The sequence below is a fragment of the Podospora pseudoanserina genome, chromosome 1 (assembly GCF_035222485.1).
Source record: "Podospora pseudoanserina strain CBS 124.78 chromosome 1, whole genome shotgun sequence".
NCBI lineage: Eukaryota > Fungi > Ascomycota > Sordariomycetes > Sordariales > Podosporaceae > Podospora > Podospora pseudoanserina.
Genome location: NC_085920.1, coordinates 5,080,698 through 5,097,071, shown reverse-complemented (window position 1 = coordinate 5,097,071; position 16,374 = coordinate 5,080,698). Strand labels below are relative to the sequence as shown.

General features: G+C 52.9%; 9 protein-coding genes across 9 annotated transcripts; 3 read left to right on the top strand and 6 right to left on the bottom strand.

Moving 5' to 3' along the window:
- Nucleotides 1–347: 347 nt before the first annotated feature.
- Nucleotides 348–1,476, bottom strand: QC764_114540 (uncharacterized protein; the record flags this gene model as incomplete). The annotated part of the gene is made up of 5 exons (XM_062942706.1): nt 1,172–1,476; nt 775–1,135; nt 593–699; nt 491–523; nt 348–409 (listed from the first exon to the last, which is right to left on the bottom strand). The coding sequence occupies exons 1-5, from the start codon at nt 1,212–1,214 to the stop codon at nt 348–350; spliced, it is 606 nt and encodes a 201-aa protein (XP_062805696.1). The 5' UTR covers nt 1,215–1,476.
- Nucleotides 1,195–2,570, top strand: QC764_114530 (uncharacterized protein). The gene is made up of 3 exons (XM_062942705.1): nt 1,195–1,792; nt 1,865–2,017; nt 2,083–2,570. The coding sequence occupies exons 1-3, from the start codon at nt 1,614–1,616 to the stop codon at nt 2,240–2,242; spliced, it is 492 nt and encodes a 163-aa protein (XP_062805695.1). The 5' UTR covers nt 1,195–1,613; the 3' UTR covers nt 2,243–2,570.
- A 185-nt stretch (nt 2,571–2,755) lies between these two features.
- Nucleotides 2,756–4,713, bottom strand: QC764_114520 (uncharacterized protein; the record flags this gene model as incomplete). The annotated part of the gene is made up of 2 exons (XM_062942704.1): nt 2,756–4,261; nt 4,321–4,713. The coding sequence occupies 2 exons, from the start codon at nt 4,711–4,713 to the stop codon at nt 3,005–3,007; spliced, it is 1,650 nt and encodes a 549-aa protein (XP_062805694.1). The 3' UTR covers nt 2,756–3,004.
- A 938-nt stretch (nt 4,714–5,651) lies between these two features.
- Nucleotides 5,652–7,180, bottom strand: QC764_114510 (uncharacterized protein; the record flags this gene model as incomplete). Its single annotated transcript, XM_062942703.1, has 3 exons — nt 5,652–5,778; nt 5,830–6,914; nt 6,968–7,180. 3 exons carry the CDS (start codon nt 7,178–7,180, stop codon nt 5,652–5,654), a joined length of 1,425 nt encoding a protein of 474 aa, XP_062805693.1.
- An 846-nt stretch (nt 7,181–8,026) lies between these two features.
- Nucleotides 8,027–8,322, bottom strand: QC764_0016920 (uncharacterized protein; the record flags this gene model as incomplete). The annotated part of the gene is made up of 2 exons (XM_062939997.1): nt 8,027–8,039; nt 8,129–8,322. 2 exons carry the CDS (start codon nt 8,320–8,322, stop codon nt 8,027–8,029), a joined length of 207 nt encoding a protein of 68 aa, XP_062805692.1.
- A 1,719-nt stretch (nt 8,323–10,041) lies between these two features.
- QC764_114500 (uncharacterized protein) lies at nt 10,042–11,547 on the top strand. Its single transcript, XM_062942702.1, has 2 exons — nt 10,042–11,124; nt 11,181–11,547. The coding sequence occupies exons 1-2, from the start codon at nt 10,801–10,803 to the stop codon at nt 11,355–11,357; spliced, it is 501 nt and encodes a 166-aa protein (XP_062805691.1). The 5' UTR covers nt 10,042–10,800; the 3' UTR covers nt 11,358–11,547.
- Nucleotides 11,548–11,696: 149 nt separating this feature from the next.
- On the bottom strand, nt 11,697–13,369 carry RPL24 (60S ribosomal protein L24). The gene is made up of 3 exons (XM_062942701.1): nt 13,028–13,369; nt 12,654–12,797; nt 11,697–12,482 (listed from the first exon to the last, which is right to left on the bottom strand). Exons 1-3 carry the CDS (start codon nt 13,076–13,078, stop codon nt 12,204–12,206), a joined length of 474 nt encoding a protein of 157 aa, XP_062805690.1. The 5' UTR covers nt 13,079–13,369; the 3' UTR covers nt 11,697–12,203.
- A 211-nt stretch (nt 13,370–13,580) lies between these two features.
- QC764_114480 (uncharacterized protein) lies at nt 13,581–14,978 on the top strand (the record flags this gene model as incomplete). The annotated part of the gene is made up of 4 exons (XM_062942700.1): nt 13,581–13,713; nt 13,779–13,809; nt 13,866–14,110; nt 14,161–14,978. 4 exons carry the CDS (start codon nt 13,581–13,583, stop codon nt 14,976–14,978), a joined length of 1,227 nt encoding a protein of 408 aa, XP_062805689.1.
- Nucleotides 14,410–16,071, bottom strand: EGD1 (Nascent polypeptide-associated complex subunit beta; the record flags this gene model as incomplete). Its single annotated transcript, XM_062942699.1, has 4 exons — nt 14,410–14,892; nt 14,994–15,607; nt 15,665–15,838; nt 16,020–16,071. 3 exons carry the CDS (start codon nt 16,069–16,071, stop codon nt 15,378–15,380), a joined length of 456 nt encoding a protein of 151 aa, XP_062805688.1. The 3' UTR covers nt 14,410–14,892; nt 14,994–15,377.
- Between the last annotated feature and the right edge of the window lie 303 nt (nt 16,072–16,374).

The following is a 16,374-nucleotide window of genomic DNA, read 5'->3' as shown; positions in this document are numbered from 1 at the left end:
TTTTTTTTGTGACCAGCATCCAAATAGAATACAAAGCCCGGGCACCGAACGAACATGCTGTACGTGTAACGTATAAGCAGTTTCGATTTGAGTTGAAGCGGTTGCCATGGATCTGCAACACCCAACCCATAGTCCTTAGGCATCCATCGGTCGCGATCTATTCAATTTTCGAGATAGACAGATTTCCAAACGGCACAACCACATGGCCGGGAGCGCCTGAAGAAATGGACACAGGTGTGGTCTCCAGAAGGTATATTTACAACCTCGCGGCATTATAAACATGTCGTCCCATCCCTCTTGCCAGCTTGCCCGGGCCGTCGTCTAGTTGCTGTCTCTGTTCCAGTCGTTTATGAAGTCTCGTTCTTGACGAGCTGTGTGACGGCATCCTCGATCTGCTTGTCGGAAAGTCCTATACCAGAGTAATATTAGCACGAGTCACCCTTAGTCCTCCTTCCAACCGCCTCCCACCACCCTCAGATGTAGACCATACCTTCTAATGACTGGCTCTTCTCCTGACCAAGTCCTGCCCAGTATGTCAGTATTCTTTCTTATATCGCAATTCTCGACAAACTCCTTGGTGTTGAAAACGGACCATATCTCGCATAGATCTTGGGGAGTGTGCCCTGGGCCTCGCGGAGCATGATGGGTGTCGATGGGTTGTTCTTCTTCATGATTGGGTATGCGCGGCTAAGGAAGGACCTACACCAACAACAATCGTTAATCAATATCCTGTACTTAAGGCACTGCCAATGCAGTCCGGAGGCGCAAACATACCGAGTAGCAGCGCTGTGCTCACCAGTCTGGCAGAAGAGGAAGCGAACCTCCTTGAGGCCCTTGGCGAAAGCGTATCTGCCCGACATCTTGATATGCTCTGTATATGAAAACGGAAGGGAAACTAGTCGCTCGATTGGTTCGTTTTGTTGTTGTCGTTTGCTGTCCGGCCCCAGGGCAACAAGCAAGTGGGCTTTCGCGGGTCGTGGAGGCTCGATTGATTCAAAATGGAGCTCTTGCTGCTGGCGCAAGTTGTTTGCAACGCTGCACCTCTTAACTTCCTGCGCTGCATAAAACAGTGTGCATAACTTCGAGGGGTGGTTGCACAAAGCCTGAGTGGTGCACGGACCAGACAAGAGAGGCCAGCCAGAAATTCTTATCCCCGGATTCCCCAACGGACCCACGGCGCGTTGGCCGACTGCCAGCGAGAGCCTTGTTCGCATCGCTGTCCAGCTCACCACCGGAGGTTCAACTTGCGAAGCTGTCTTTGGGCAAGAGTCACGAGGGATTGAATTATCTCTCTTCGTCCTATTACGTCCAGTCCGTGCTCCCCATATGTCAACTTGTCTTGCCTCCAATCCATCGTAGATTTTCCTTAACTAACAACTGACATAAGAAAAATCCCTGGGTTCAAAATAAATTCCATCTCTCCCGCCCGCCGGTGACCGGAGTCCACACCCTACACCTCTTTGAATTGATTCCGTCCCCCGACGACCTCCCGACCCGACCGAACCTTAATACTTCCCAACCCCCGTCATCACCACCCCTGACGACGAGCACCTTTCCCACCCCCGACCTCACCTCCGTTGAAAGTTTGCGCAATTAGCAATACCGTCGTCAAAATGTCCACCATCTTCCGCGCCTCCCGCCCAGCCTTCCGCGCCCGCACCTTCTTCCAGCAAAACGCCTCCAAGACCACCCGCCGCTTCCAGTCTACCGAGTCCACGGCCAATGCCGCGCCAGAGTCATGGATGCAGCAGTTCTGGAAGAGCGAGAAGGGTCCCAAGACTGTGCACTTTTGGTATGTTTGCCCCGAAATCAACTTCCCCCCGCGATCCAAATCAGTCACTAATACATCCTCTCTCCCCGCCAGGGCACCAATGATGAAATGGGGCCTCGTCCTCGTCGGCGTCTCAGACTTTGCCCGCCCCGCCGAGTCCCTCTCCCTGACCCAAAACGCCGCCCTCACGACCACCGGCATCATCTGGACGAGATGGTGCTTGATCATCAAGCCCAAGAACTACCTGTAAGCTTTCCTCCCCCCCTCCCTTTCCCTATACCCGCAAAACGCTAACATGCACCCATATTCAGCCTCGCCGCAGTCAACTTTTTCCTCGGATGCGTCGGCGTGATCCAGTGCAGCCGCATCTTCCTCCACCACCAGGCCCAGAAGAAGCTCGCGGAGGAGGTCGGCGAGGCCAAGGAGGCGGTCAAGGAGGCCAAGGAGGCTATTAAGCACAAGTCTTCATAGAGGGAAGGAGCGAGGCGTGCTGCAGGAGGGGGATATGGAGAAGCTTTTGGTTGTATGGGGGGCAGTGTGAAAACGCGTGCACTAATAGCAAGTGTGTGTGTGTAACAAACGATGGTCTCTTTGTTCATTTTTTTTGGCGTGGGAGGAAGATGTGAGGAAATTGTATCTGTACAATTACCCATAAAACGTGGAAGATGGTGGTGTGTGGTTGGTTGGTCGGTGGTGGGCGAGAAAGAACGGAGGGAAAAGCGGAAAAGGGAAGCACGGTAGGGGGAATGGAGTTTATACTGAACTTGCAATTTACATTTGACTTTTTTGATGGATGACTGATTGATTCGGCGACACATCACTCAAAGAAGATGCATGGTGAAAAAATTGTAAATATGCCTTTCTGTTTCTTCTTGGTATCAACATCCAAAAAGGTGATAAACAACGAAGCTACTACACGAATAAGGTATCTCTCTAAAACGGGTTGCCACTCTTCACAAACCCCCAAAAAAAAAAAAAAAAAGACAAGAATCTTACATCCAAGAACAACCCCTTCCAGGCAGGTATCGCCTGTGGCCTCAGCAAGAAGGAGAAGGAGAGGAAGAAAAAGAATCAGGTCTGTGCCACCGTCGCCGCCGTCCCAAAGAAGAAACACCATTACAGAAAGCAGTAGTACAACAAGTATACGCTCGTCAAACAACCAAACCCCCAAAACGCCCAGCTTGTCAAAATGTTTTAATGCTCCGCACAACAACAGAAAAAGACTTTCCATCATCAAGCAGCAACTTCCTCGCCTCCACTGAGCTTATCATCCACAGAGGATATTACCTCCTCGGGGATAGAATCCACACTTCTCGTCCGCGCCCGCATTCTGAGCTCCAGCGCGGCCTCCTCAAACGATCCCCTTCTACCCCAGTTCCGGGGCTGTCTCTTGAGGAACGCACCCACAGCACCGAGGTAGCCCTCATGGCGCAAGAAGTAGGCCTGCTTGGCCCCCTTGCTCCAGAACTTGATGGCGTAGCTGAGGGTGTTCATCGTTTGGGGGTGGCCGCGGATGAATGAGCCGCCAAAGTAAATGTGAGACAGCCCGTGGATCTGGCTTTGGAGGTAGGCGATCTGGCCAATGTTGTTGCTGATAGCGTACAGCAGTGACCTGGAGATGTCGGCTGACGAAAAGGGGCGGCTGGGGTCTTTGGACATGAAGTCTGATAGTTGCGGCTCGGGCTGTTCCACGTCTTCGTCTAGAAGTGGTGGGGTGTGCACGCCATTGTGGGTACGGGGTTGTTGTTGGCGATGGTGGAGTTGATCCTTGTGAGCAAGGCCGCCGCTGTCTTCGGCTTCGGTCTCGGCTTGCCGCTTCTTGCGGAAGACTTTACCAAACGAGCTGGCGATGGTGGTGCTCTTCAGGCCAATCTTGCCGTAGTCGGTGCCGTAGATGTCGCCGACGAGCATGTCCACGTTGCTGTTATCACCTTCAGAGGCAAGGTCCAGCATTTCGTCGAATGTGCGCGCACCGGTAAGGAGACTCAGGAGACCCCATAGAGTGCCACCTCCTAGTGAAGTACCGCCAACACGCTCATATTCCCGGGGTCCGGAAACTTTGAGGAATGATACGCCAGAACCAATGTTGACAAGGAGGTATGGGTATACATTGTCTCCTGGCTCCACGAACTGCATGGGATGTTCTTCCGAGTAGGTGAAGACCTCACGTGGGATCTCGTTGATGAAGAAATCAAGGCCAATGATCAGGCATTCCATTTCATCTTCCCTCAAGACATCGACGCCGAGCACCTCTCGGATCTTGTCGTAGAACTTGTAGGCGCCGCCTCCTGTCGCCATGACACAGAGTTCAGACGCCGGTGGGCTGTTGGCCCCGTTGGCCCGCTGGTACCTGCGCTTCAGCTTGCGCATAAACTCGAGGCAATCATCTATATGATCCGTCTCAAAACTCTGGAAGTTGAGCCGTCCGCCCGGTTCGGTCGAGTGAGCCTCTCGGGAGAAGTAGACAAGCTTGGCAAGGGAACCACCAATCTGGAATGACCAATCAGCAAGATGACATCATTGTGAATTTCAGGGGTCGCAGAGCCTACATCAATGGCGATATGGCTCACGACGGCAGTGTGGTTCGGCAGCCGAATATCCTGGGTCTCGTGCCGGACTGGCGACCGGCCGGGGGATCCGCTCCGGCCGTCATCGGAGTGCGTCGGGGTGCTGCTGTCCTGGTCGACGATGAATGCGCCCTTGACGTTGATGCGCACCGAGCCAGGATGGCTCAGCGTCTCGTCGATTTCGGCAATGCAGACGGTGCCGGACCTTTCGCGACGGCCGTGGACAGGAGGAACTTCGTTCGGGATGACAAGCGATGAGAGGATGTTGCCATCGGTCGGGGCGTGTGCTCCGTGCTCCCGGGCCTCTTCGCCCACGGCCGCCTTCACGTCTCCGGAAAGCAGCGGGGCATCGGCCTGGTAGATATCGTTCGGCATGGTTCGGTGGTCGGGGGGTGCTCTCCCATCAGGAGAATTGAAACAGCGATGGGAAGGTGAGTTCAGGGAGGCATCAACGTGTCAATGAAAGGGGCCATCGGAAGCGGAGTTTTTATTCGCGCTGTAGAGCGCTCAACCTTTTTATTTTCCGGAATGCTCAGAATTACTTCGTAGAACTCATCCCGCACGCTCATCCTGGCGAGTTTTGAGCCTGCAGCGCCCGCAGTGGTCCGGTCCCACGGCTCAAAAGCCAGAAAGTCGGGTTATCGATAAGGCGCGCCCCCTCCCTTCCCGCGCCCGCATTGCCTGCCCATTCGCCCGAGGTCACGCCCCCAAAGGAGAAAAATGCCGAGTTCTGGCCACTGTTTTAACGCCGCCAAGCCAACCCCTCCATCCATTCTCCCATTGAGAAAGAAAGTCTGGTGCTATCATCTGACAAACGACTCGGTTCGCGCCACAACATTTCCAGCTGTACGAGCCAGCCCCGAGGCATTGTTCGGCCGTCGGGAGCCTCGGTCGTCTGCAGCATTCGTCTGACAGCACCGCAGCACCGCAGCACCGCTCTGTCCCCAACTCCAAATTCATCGAGGTCGCCGTTGGGGCTAAGAATGGCTCCGTCTCCGAGCTCTCGGTTGAGTTGGGACTTTGCGTCTTGTTTTGCTCACTGTTGTTGAATTTCCCAAGCCAAGACCAAAGTTCGAAACCGGCCTTATGTTAGCTACAGACACAATCATACCCGTCGCCACGTCACGTCATTTTTGAACCTGGGACCCATATCCCCGATACCATATAAAGCCAAACCCCCAGATTCCCCAGCTTTCCCAGATCGCTTGTGCTTTTTCGAGGTCCGAGTTGATAGTGTTACAAGTCATACATACTCCGTGTTTTCCCCAGACATACCCCAATCCCCTTGCTTATACGACTGCACATCATCGTATTCAAAACAGATTCCCACCCGGAAGCGGCACAAAAATCGCCGTCAACCCCCCCGCGCAAATAAACGCAAACAGCAAGCTCTGCACAAAAATGGTGTCCTGGATCTGTCTGAGCGCCGGTTCCTGAATCCTGTACGCATGTTAGTCCGGCCCCTACCCACCCCTTAGTAGTAGTACTCACCAAACCTCCCTATCAAAAATCTTCCTGATCAAATTCCTTTTCTCATACTTGACCACCCACGGCTCATTCTCAAAACTGTTGCTCCCAGTCTCCAGACTCTTTTCACTCCTCACATCCTGTTCCTTCTCGTTCTGCTGATGGTCCTCCCCGTCAACAGCAAACAGCTCCCATGGCCTCACGTGTCTGTGATGGAGGCCATGCAAGACCACGCACATTCCCTTGTATGCTGCTACGAGTGTTGCAACGCCAATCACCCACCCTATTGCTGGCAGCGCCCTGAAGCCTCTAGGGGCAGATGACAAAGTGAGGATGATGGCGGCGATGGTGCTCAGAGCGATAGTGCCTACTCCAAGGCAGCGGGCGAATGTTACTCTGACAGGGTTGCCATTGCAAATCGACCAGCGGATGAAGTTGGGGTGGGCTTGCTGACGAAGAGTGGACTCTACGCTCCTGACCACCACCCTCAGCGCAGAGGGATGAGTGGTGAAGCAAAGAGCTTGCAGCACAGCCTTTTGCTCCCGGTCAGAAAGGTTGAGTTGCCTTGGGCTGCCGGACATGATATACGTCACGATGATCCTGTCCAACTCGACCCTGAACGGCTGAACCGTGAATGGGGCCTTGAGCCCAGCCAGCGCAAAGGCTTCGTTGGCGGCAGTGTTGTAGGTTGTCGCTGTGGTTGAATTAGGGTAGTGATGACCACGGTCTGAGGGGGTGCGAGGGGGGGTACCAAACGGATCCCCACCGTTGCTTGCTGCCAGGGGGCTTATGGGGGTCGTGGCAATGGTGGTGGCCACGGAGGGCTTCTGGATGGGCTTCTCAAAGTCGGTGCCCTTGAAGATTTCAGCCACGGCTGGGCTGACAGACTTGGGGGGCTTGACGCGGGCCTTCTCCGCCTGCTCCTTCTTGATACGGGCAACGGCTTCTTCCTCCATCGCCAGGGTCCATTCTGGTGCGAGGGTGAGGTCCGCTGTTTGAGCTTCGTTGAAGCGCTTCTCAAAGTCGCGGTACCATAGGAAAAATTGGAGGTTTTCGGCAGAGCGCTCGACGTAGATGAGATAGTTCATGAAGTCACGAACGGTACAAGGCTGAGGACTTCATGTTAGCAGATGTCTGAAGGGCCGTAATTGAAGAATCTTACAGGGCAGGTGCCCCCTTCGATGATACGATCAAAGCTGAGAGGCGGCGGGATACCTCCTGAGCTGCCCGACCTGATCGACTTCAAGGATGTGTCACCTTGATTGACAGATCCCTCTTCAGACTGCTGTGTCGAAACTTGACTGGCGCCTGTTGCTGGTCTTTCGACCAAGGCTGGCCGCCGATAGTTCAAGGGTAACAGGTTTATGATTGCCATGTTGAACGAATGTAGCAACCAAGGCGTGTGAACCTGGAACAAATGGTGAAGTAGACAGGGAGGAGAAAGAATGAGCGTCTTCAACAACTTGGGTAGGCCTTGACACCTTCGACCTTGGGGCAGATCAACAAGGTCAATGTGAGCTTCAAAGGAGTGAGTCAGTTGTGGACAATAACGTCAACTGGGAAGGGGCAAGACAAGGGGTGGAAAGGTGCTCTAGTGACTTGCTGATAGAGCGCTGGTTACAGAGTAAGAGGGTTTGAGTGCGGACGGGGGCCTGCTCATATACTCTGATTCACTCGACTCCGTCATTCTAATCCCCTCTCAACATGCTGCAAAAGCAGGGGATGATACTTCTTGCTTCCGTCTTGGTTGGTGGGCATTGCTAAGTGGCTTTCACAAGGACAGCTGCAAGTGTTTCCAATTCACCGCGGGGCTTCCCGTATCGACTCTGGATGCCCATTGGTCTTCATAATGCTAGCTCGAGGTGAATTGAGGGAGACTCGGAGGTTAGATGGAGGGAAACGCCACCAGGGACAAGATATCATGGACAGGGGCCGGAGAGGTTGCGAGATAGGATGAAAAAAGCAATTTGGCGGGCCTCGACCTTGGATGTCCCGAATCGGATGTGATCAACACACAGACTCCTATCGTGATTGGATGAAACACCAACGTCACGATCAGTTTCCGTCCTGGAAACCCGCCCGATTGGAACCTGAGAATCATATCGAGAGCCTTGTCTGGGCCTCCGGTCATCTCTGCCGAGTCCCGGCTGATATCTTAGACAATAGAGGAGGCTTGTATTGAACACGGCTGAGCCGACTTTGGTCTCGACTTGAATGTGTCTCAAGTGCTCTCTCTTGAGTGAGAAGTTCTCAGTCCCTAGTGTAAGTCAAGGATGGCCAACTGGTATGGAGTCGTGCTGGCTCTTGCTGGGTTCTTACATACGAACCCGAGGCTGGAAAGATTAGATGCCAAGAGTATTGGTGCAACACTGAGAAAATGACGGCCGATGGTCTTCGCGATGCTGGCAGATGATGCAGACAAGGAAGTCTTGTGATGGAGAGGAAAATCGTAGTTTCGTTCCGACTTGACAGGACGCTTGTCTCGTGCCTCGTCCCGTTCTCATGCAGTGATTGCATTGCATTTTTGACTCTGGTTGGTCCAATGTCATGCAGCAGAGAAAAATCTCAGTTGCAGAGACACTCGAGAAGCGTCGAAGTTGACTCTTCACAGTCCAACTCGGGAAGTGATTGCCCAGTCTCTGGACAGGGGGGAAGCTCTCAGCGTAAGCTCCGGCCTGAGCCATCCCTGTCGAAAATCATGAATCTGTTCGGCTCCACAAAGTCTTGTCGTGGGGTTTTGATCCAATCAGAGTTAAGAGATCAAACGGCCAGCAAGATCCATCCTCCCGTCTCGAGATCTGAGCTGCCAGTTGTGGCTGGAGTGGATCGCCGACCTCCAAAAATTCCCACCAAGCTTTGAACCGTATTTTGAATTTGCGTGCCTTGGGGAGATTACGGATGAGAAACCACCCCGCGTGTTCGTCCCCATCTCATTAGCACTGCCCGCATCTGTCAGCGCAAATTGACCTGACGAAGATTCTCTAGACCAAAGCTTTGGTACGGATGTCGACCCGTCCCTCGCAGCTTCAACCACCTACTTTCCAGAGGAAGCAGGTGGGTGATAGTGGCTGCAGGACTGGAATGTCTGAGCAGCAATTGTATCGAACATCGAGACCCTCTCTCGGCCGCAGCAAAGTCTGTCATTTTTGTATCCAACACTTGCTTTTTTTCGGCTGACTGGACCTTTTGCGAAGTGGGCGGCAGCGTGCCCCTCATCTATTGCCGTTGCTTTTGTAACAGGACCCTTTGAAAATAGGTCCAGCCATCCGATTGAGGCCTCGATGAAGTCTGCAGAGGCCTCAGGATATCCCTCGAAGACAGACCTTTCTACGTTCAAGCATAGTCCCTCTTCCGTTTGCCTTCTGTGGTCTCACATAGTCACTGAACCCAAAGTAACAGCTTCGTCCTAACCGATGAATAGCAACTAGCATAATGCAGTTGGACGTTGATAGTTCTGGGCAAACGCAACAATTACCCTTACTTGACTTCCGAACATCTTCTCTAACTGTACGTGGCTAGAGGGCATTCCTTGACAGCTCTGTCTTGCAGCTTCAGTGGCGGACTAGACGCAACGGCCACATATGACAGCTTGGCTCGCTCTTTTGATTCTAGCCTAGGTGATCTATCATATGCTTACAAAAAGGTCACTTGGCGATATTTCGGCTGGTCGAGGTCTGGTTTTTGGACTGCCAGGATTCAGGACTTTCCAGAGTCTACTGGCCCGGTCTCTCTCGCTACCTCGCTTTCTGTTTGATCTGAGGAGCCTTTTGGGTATCAGCTCATTGTCTTGCCCGATCAACTTACCTGGGAAATAGAAGGGCAGTCTACCTAGCCATTCAGGCAAGATTGCCAAGCTACCATATATATTTGTAAGCGTCTGTGGCGGTATTGTGCTTCAGGTACCATCTTGATGGCAACGGATGATATAACAGACATGGCTACGCAAGACGCAAGGCCGGAAGGTCATGGGTAGTGTATATGTTCTATAGGCCAACAGATGTAAAGGTGGCCGAATCAAGGATACAAACTCCCGGCTCGATTCAGTGGAAAGGGATTCCAATCTGTCTGTGGTCCGCTGACCAGCATCCGGGCCGGAGCCGGGGCCGAGAACGGCAATTGGCGATTGACGTCACCACCACCCCGCATGCCCCCCGGCCCGCCCCCCGCCGCAAAGTCTATCTGCGCGAGACCGACTGATATTTGTAGATTGTGAACCGTAGAATATTACATGAAATACCGTACTATCACTTCGGCTGTGGGATTTGGCGACTTGGTATGGTTGAAATGGCTGTTAGCACAATAGAAAGCTCGCCGGCAGATCCGGTGGGGCTAGGTGGCTTCAATATCAAAACTCTCCGGTTCCGCCCCGAAGAGGTATGGGAGCACCCGGAGTTCATCTGATGTTTTCCAACATATCCCCTTCAAGAAATTGAGTTGAAGAGTAACATTTCAAACAGGGAGTATGGAAGTGTCAATCTTCACTCATCTGAAACTCGTGCTCATCTTCCACACCGATTGCGCAATATTTCCCGATTTCTCTGCAGCACAGGCCGGACTTAACATGTGTGACAGCTGCGCGGGGCAGGGAGGGGGCATGCCGAAGGCAAGCGGACACCGGCGAGCTCAGTCAATCATAATGCAAACTTCCGTCTCCCGCCATAACAGCGAGGTATAATTCCAAACCATGGCTCATATATAAAAGTTTTGTGTAACCTTAACTGTATGTCTCTCTCTCCCGTCTGAAGAGTTGTATCCTCATCTTCTAGAACGTAGCAGAAACAGAGTAGTAACTTGCAACTCCCGTACCCACCATACCAACACCTCGTTCCTACCCCTCCAATTTGATATTCACTCACCCCCACCGTCTCCCCGTTGACCACCACCTCCCCTATTTATTTACCATCCCGAACATCCCAACATCAACCACCACCACTCACCTATCCCATCCCAAATCCAGTTTTCTCCTCACAACACAACCCCCTTTCAACCATCAAAATGTCCGGTCTCAAAGCAGGCGACTCCTTCCCCCCCAACGTAACCTTTACCTACGTCCCCCCCACCGGCGACCTCAACGTCACCGCCTGCGGCATCGGCATCCAATACGACGCCAGCAAAGAATTCGCCTCCAAGAAAGTAGTCCTCGTCGCCGTCCCCGGCGCCTTCACCCCAACCTGCCAGGTCTCCCACGTGACCTCCTACCTCGCCAAGCTGGACGACCTCAAGGCCAAGGGCGTCGACCAGGTCATCTTCATCGCCTCCAACGACCACTGGGTCATGGCCGCTTGGGGCAAGGCGAACGGTGTCAAGGATGATTCTATTGTATGTCTTCCTTCTCGTGACATGAGAGAAAGGGTGTGCTAACCAGGTGAAAATAGCTATTCATGTCCGACACCGGTCTGGAATTCTCCAAGAGCATCGGCTGGACTCAGGGTGATCGCACGCTGAGATACGCCATCGTTGTTGACCACGGCAAGGTCACCTACGCCGAGGTCGATTCTGTTAGAGGCAGCATCGAGAACACTGGCGCCGAGGGTGTTCTTGCTAAACTTTAAAGTGGCTGTCCAGCCCAATTATTGGAAAAGGGGACATGGTCGGTTTTATGAACAACACCGTGGGTTTGAAACTATAGATTTTAGAAGGATTCCCACATTCAAATGTTGAGACCCCTTTCGATGTTCCAGGCTGAAGTTTATGACCCTTCGTGAATGAGAGAGTCCCTAAAACAATCATTGCCCATCCGGTGCGGCTCAACCTATGCTTTGCGGGTTCATAGTCTCATGGTCTTTATGGATCTACTTGTGATGGTACCCAGTTACTCGACATTATAAAAGATTCATGACGGCAAGTATGCTCAAGGTTGAGCGACATGTTCCAAGAGTCATCTGGTGCTCCGTGGTAACAAGCCTTTAGTTTGGGAATTTATACATGGCTGGGGGACTGGGGAAACCACTGCCCGTGGTATTCACAAGAAAAACAAAATCACGATACACAGAAAACCACTTCAAATATCCCGCGAAGCGGCCCATGTCAGACCAATGCATAAGTCGGCATTCTGTGAGCTACCCATGCAAATCGTCTTCATACCCGTTACGCAGGAACCCAATCATACAACCGGCCCCGTGGCTTTTTCAGAAAGGAACAAGCTTTTCTTGTGACTTGTCCATTCATCAAAAAAAGAGTAAAGAACCCTCCCCGTGGAGAGGTTTGAGAGAGCAGGCATAATGAAAAAACCGAGTACCGACCGACCGACTCCGCGTTTCCCCCCGGTCACAGGCAAGACCGTTTTGTGCGATGGTTGTGAAGTTACCATTCGTCTATTCTCCCTTGTTATGTTTGCCCAAGATAGAATATCATCTTCACCCCAGACCTAAATGCAACCAACCCAGAGATGTAACCCCTTAACGGCTATGGATGGCAGGCTTGGACTGCGCACCCTTAGCACCCTGCTTGCCGACGATACGGCCCTTGGAGGCGTTGGCAGCAGCCTTGGCCTTCTCAGACTTCTTAGCGGCGGCGGAAGCAGCCTTCTTCTCCTTGGCCTCCTTAATGGCCTGAGCGCGAGCAGCAGAGCGGGCCTCGGGGCGCATGGAGCGGCGCTCCTTGATCACATCGAGGGTAGCACCAACGATGGCACGCTGGGACTTGACGGTGCGGCGAGTACGCTTCTTGGCAACCTCCTGTAATGGGTGTCAGCATGCCGTTGTCTTGCTCGATAGCCATCCTCCATCTGCATGTCCTCATCGTCCTGTATTCATATAGAATCCCCGCGAGCTATCCCAGCGTAGGTGGATCGACCGGTGTGTGCTTGTGGAGAGCCGAAGCTTGGAGAGGGAATGGAGGGGTCGTACCTCAGAGATACCCTTCTTGTGTTGTCTGCGGTAGAGGACAGTCCAGGCGATGCGGCGAGGGTTCTTGCGCTGGAGGAAAAGGGACTCGGATTTGCCGTTTTGGAAACGGAAGATCTTGCTGTCGCCACGGACGTACAGCTTGCCCTGTTGCAGAGAAAGAGCCAGCGTTAGCCTTTGTGCTTCATATTCCAAGTTTTTCCACCTCGTTCAAACGGAAAGTCGACGATTATCTCCCCCCTAAACTCCTCGTGTCGTCGGTCGCGTCATGGCGTCTGCTCTGTACCCAGCTTGCCAATTATCATGCCGTGTCGAGTCGGAGGAGTCTGGGGGAAAGTCGCCATCGTTCGAAATCGTGGGAATCAATCATTTCGTACCTTGCCAGGGTAGATCCGGGCGCCGGAGAAGGTATCCTCGTAGGTGCGCATTTTGGCGGCTGGTTGTCGAAGATTGTCGTTGTCGGGGTTGCTTCCTCTGAGGTTCAAATTCCCAGGTCGATTTTGCCAATTCCTTTGCAGGTTGTGCGGGTAGGGCTGCACTGTGATAGGTTGAGCGCACAGACCAGTAAGACCCGCCTTTTGAATCTTGGCGGGTGACGACTGGTTCTCTTTGTGTGTTTTGGCCTGCAGTGGGGCTCCAACTTGGAGATGTGAAAGCACGACAGCAAGCTGAAGGACCAACTGGTTACGCGTGGAGGGACGTTGAAAGGCTCTCGCTAGGATCTTCATGTATGTCAGCCTCTGCTAGGAATCATTATTTCACATTCAAGCGCTCGGTGCCTGTCTTGCGATGGCCTGCTTCTCATAGTGTACATTTCAACCCTAACCCCGTTTGGAAATCACCTCACAACACAACTATCATCCTGGATTCTTACCACTGTCATCATGACCCGTGAAATTTCCCATAAGCTGATAAATCCGAGAAAAGGAGATGGCAGTAACAGCAGACGAAGTGGCCAATGTTGTTCTCTCAGAGTTCAAAAAGCTCCCAGCCAAGAGGAAGCCAACTGTCCGTGGCAATGGCCTTCATGAATGGGTGCCCCTGAGCGGCATCGTTGCCAAAGGTTGCTTCATTCACATATCTCTTTATGGTTATACCAGATATCTGATTCTCATGTCTCTTCTCAAGGCCCAGCGTTTCTGAAATGTGTAGCCCTGGCGTAAGCTCTCTACTTTGGTCCCGAATCGTACCCTTGCCTCACTAACACGGACCCAGAACCGGCATGAAATGCCTCCCAGCTTCCAAGGTCCCCCAAGCCAACGGCGTAGCCATTCACGATTGGCACGCTGAGGTCCTCGCTCTCCGCGCGTTCAATCGCTTCATCCTCGATGAGTGCAAACGCCTCACTCTAGACAGTACCTTCACATCAGACTTCCTCTGCCGGACCTCCTCTTCATCACTCCCACCATTCATTTGGCGCCCAGACGTATCCCTCCACATGTACTGCTCCGAAGCACCCTGTCCGTTCCCCCTGTCCCCTTCACCGTCTCAACTAACAGCCCAAACCTAGGCGGCGATAGCTCCATGGAACTAACCATGGCCTCCCAACACGACTCAACCCCCTGGTCATCACCAATCCTCCTTTTTGAACAACCAGACGGTCAACTCCTCGGAAGAGGCTACTTCTCCCACCTAGGCATCGTCCGCCGCAAACCCTCCCGCCCGGACGCACCCCCCACAAACTCCAAATCCTGCTCCGACAAAATCGCCCTCAAGCAATGCACCTCACTCTTATCCTCCCTCACCTCCCTCCTCATCTCCCCCAAGAACGTCTACTTGACTTCCTTAGTCCTCTCAGAGTCGCAATACTCAGAGACGGGCTGTACAAGATGTTACGGCTTCGACTTTGACTCCTCCCCGCCGGGAAGGATGTCCTGCCTTACAACCAAACCCCCGACCTGGGCTGAGGGTTACAAGACGTCACCATTCAAAATTGAGACAACTCAACATGAGTTTGACTACTCCAAGCGGACGGTGACGGCAAGAAGTGACAAGATCTCACCCTCCAATCTGGCTGTTTGTTGGACTTACAACGAGGAGGTGGAAGAGGGGATAATAGGAGGAGTACTTCAGGGCCGGAAAGCATTTGATATCAAGGGTGCAAGTGCGGTCTCCCGCATGAAGATGTGGCGTTTGGCTGTGGAGGTGGCGGAGGGTCTTCATGGCCCGGAAGGGGAGCTCCTCAAAGAGCTGAAAAGAGGGACGTATGATGAGGTAAAAGAGCAAAGTGTGTTGTTGCAATCTAGGAGGAAGGTCAAGGAGGAGGTCAGAGGGGAAGCTTTGAAGGGCTGGGTGAGGAACACAGGGGACGGCGGGTTTCGCCTATAATCTAAGAGAACTTACGCAGAGTCCCAGTTCGTCAACTTCAGGCGAGATACTATTGCGTGTACCAGTCTAGCTAAGTGAGCTACTCCGTGGCATACTACCAAACACGGCACCACCATCACTTCACCCTATTGCTTTACACAGTCCCACTGTTTCTGCCGTATTGGAACTCGAGTGTTTGGGGGGACCGTCAAATGTCCATTTCTTTGATTTTATCCCTCCCTTGGCCGAAACTTTCTTTGAGTTTGGGGCCTGAATGCTACGAAGAACCGTAGACGCCGCCATCCATTATCGCAAGCGCAAAATCACTTCCCTATTCCTCATCATAAACTTGGGGTGGGGACAAGGCAGGATGACCAGAATTTCGTAGTAAGGTATTTAGATTTTGGTATCGACAACATCTTACTCGACCTTGTTCTCGAAGTTCTCGCCAGCAACGAGGTCGGGGATATCATCCTCCTCGTCAGCCTTCTCGCCCTTCTGCAGGTTCTGGTAGCTCTCGGCGAGCTTGCGGAGGGAGGCGAGAGAGTCGGGGCCGAGCTGGTTAAGGATCCCGGGAACGAGCTCAGTCAGCTCCTTATCCTCACCGTTGCCGTAGATGGCGAAGGTGTTAGCGGGGACGGCGGCATGAACTATTGCCAGTTAGTACCTCATATCCCTTCCCATTATCTGGTATCGGAGTGACGGACCCTTGGGAGCGGCGAAGTGGATGACGTTACCGTCGCTCTTGAACATGTTCACCTCCTCAATGGCCTGGATGGGCTGGACATTGAGCTTCTTGAGGGAAGCCTGGAGCTTCTTGTCATCGCCGGCGGAGCGGGCAGGCGCACGCTTGACCTTTCTCCGGGGAGTACCCTTGCCACTATTCGTCACAGATACATGTTAGAATCGAGTTCGTCATCGTTGTTGTTGTCGTCGACAGAATGGAAGAATTCGCATCTAAACATACCCTGTCAAGGAAAGGTGGGTTAGCCGATCGGTCCAAGTGCGGGGTGACGACTCATTTTGACAATGAGGGAGGGACGGAGGGACAATCCAACATACCGATACGAGCGGAAGCACCGAGCTTCTTGAGGCGTTCCTGAACATCCGCCATGTTGTCTATCAAGAAAAGTGGTGGTGGAGAAAACGAGAGATGGTCAGAAGAGACTCGGTGATGTCGAGCTATAATTGATCCAGTCAGTCTGGGCAAGGGTTTTGGGGTTGGGCGGCACACAAAAGCTGCAGAGATGCACCCTGACAGCCCTCTAGCACCACCATTCTGGGCGATTTTCCACTCGAAAATCAGCCAGGAGAACGTACTCTTTCAATCGATGATTTTCGGGTCCGTGGAATCTCCGGGGGTATCGTGATAAGCTCGCAAAGTCTCTATCCTCGTAGCGGCGTCGGTGGTTGGAGA

Coding starts and splice junctions, on each gene's coding strand:
- QC764_114530 (XM_062942705.1), top strand. CDS start 1,614: ATGTCCACCATCTTCCGCGCCTCCCGCCCAGCCTTCCGCGCCCGCACC. Junction 1,793..1,864: donor CCCAAGACTGTGCACTTTTG/GTATGTTTGCCC, acceptor TCTCCCCGCCAG/GGCACCAATGATGAAATGGG. Junction 2,018..2,082: donor ATCAAGCCCAAGAACTACCT/GTAAGCTTTCCT, acceptor ACCCATATTCAG/CCTCGCCGCAGTCAACTTTT.
- QC764_114500 (XM_062942702.1), top strand. CDS start 10,801: ATGTCCGGTCTCAAAGCAGGCGACTCCTTCCCCCCCAACGTAACCTTT. Junction 11,125..11,180: donor GTGTCAAGGATGATTCTATT/GTATGTCTTCCT, acceptor AGGTGAAAATAG/CTATTCATGTCCGACACCGG.
- RPL24 (XM_062942701.1), bottom strand. CDS start 13,078: ATGCGCACCTACGAGGATACCTTCTCCGGCGCCCGGATCTACCCTGGC. Junction 12,798..13,027: donor CCCGGATCTACCCTGGCAAG/GTACGAAATGAT, acceptor TCTCTGCAACAG/GGCAAGCTGTACGTCCGTGG. Junction 12,483..12,653: donor ACAAGAAGGGTATCTCTGAG/GTACGACCCCTC, acceptor CACCCATTACAG/GAGGTTGCCAAGAAGCGTAC.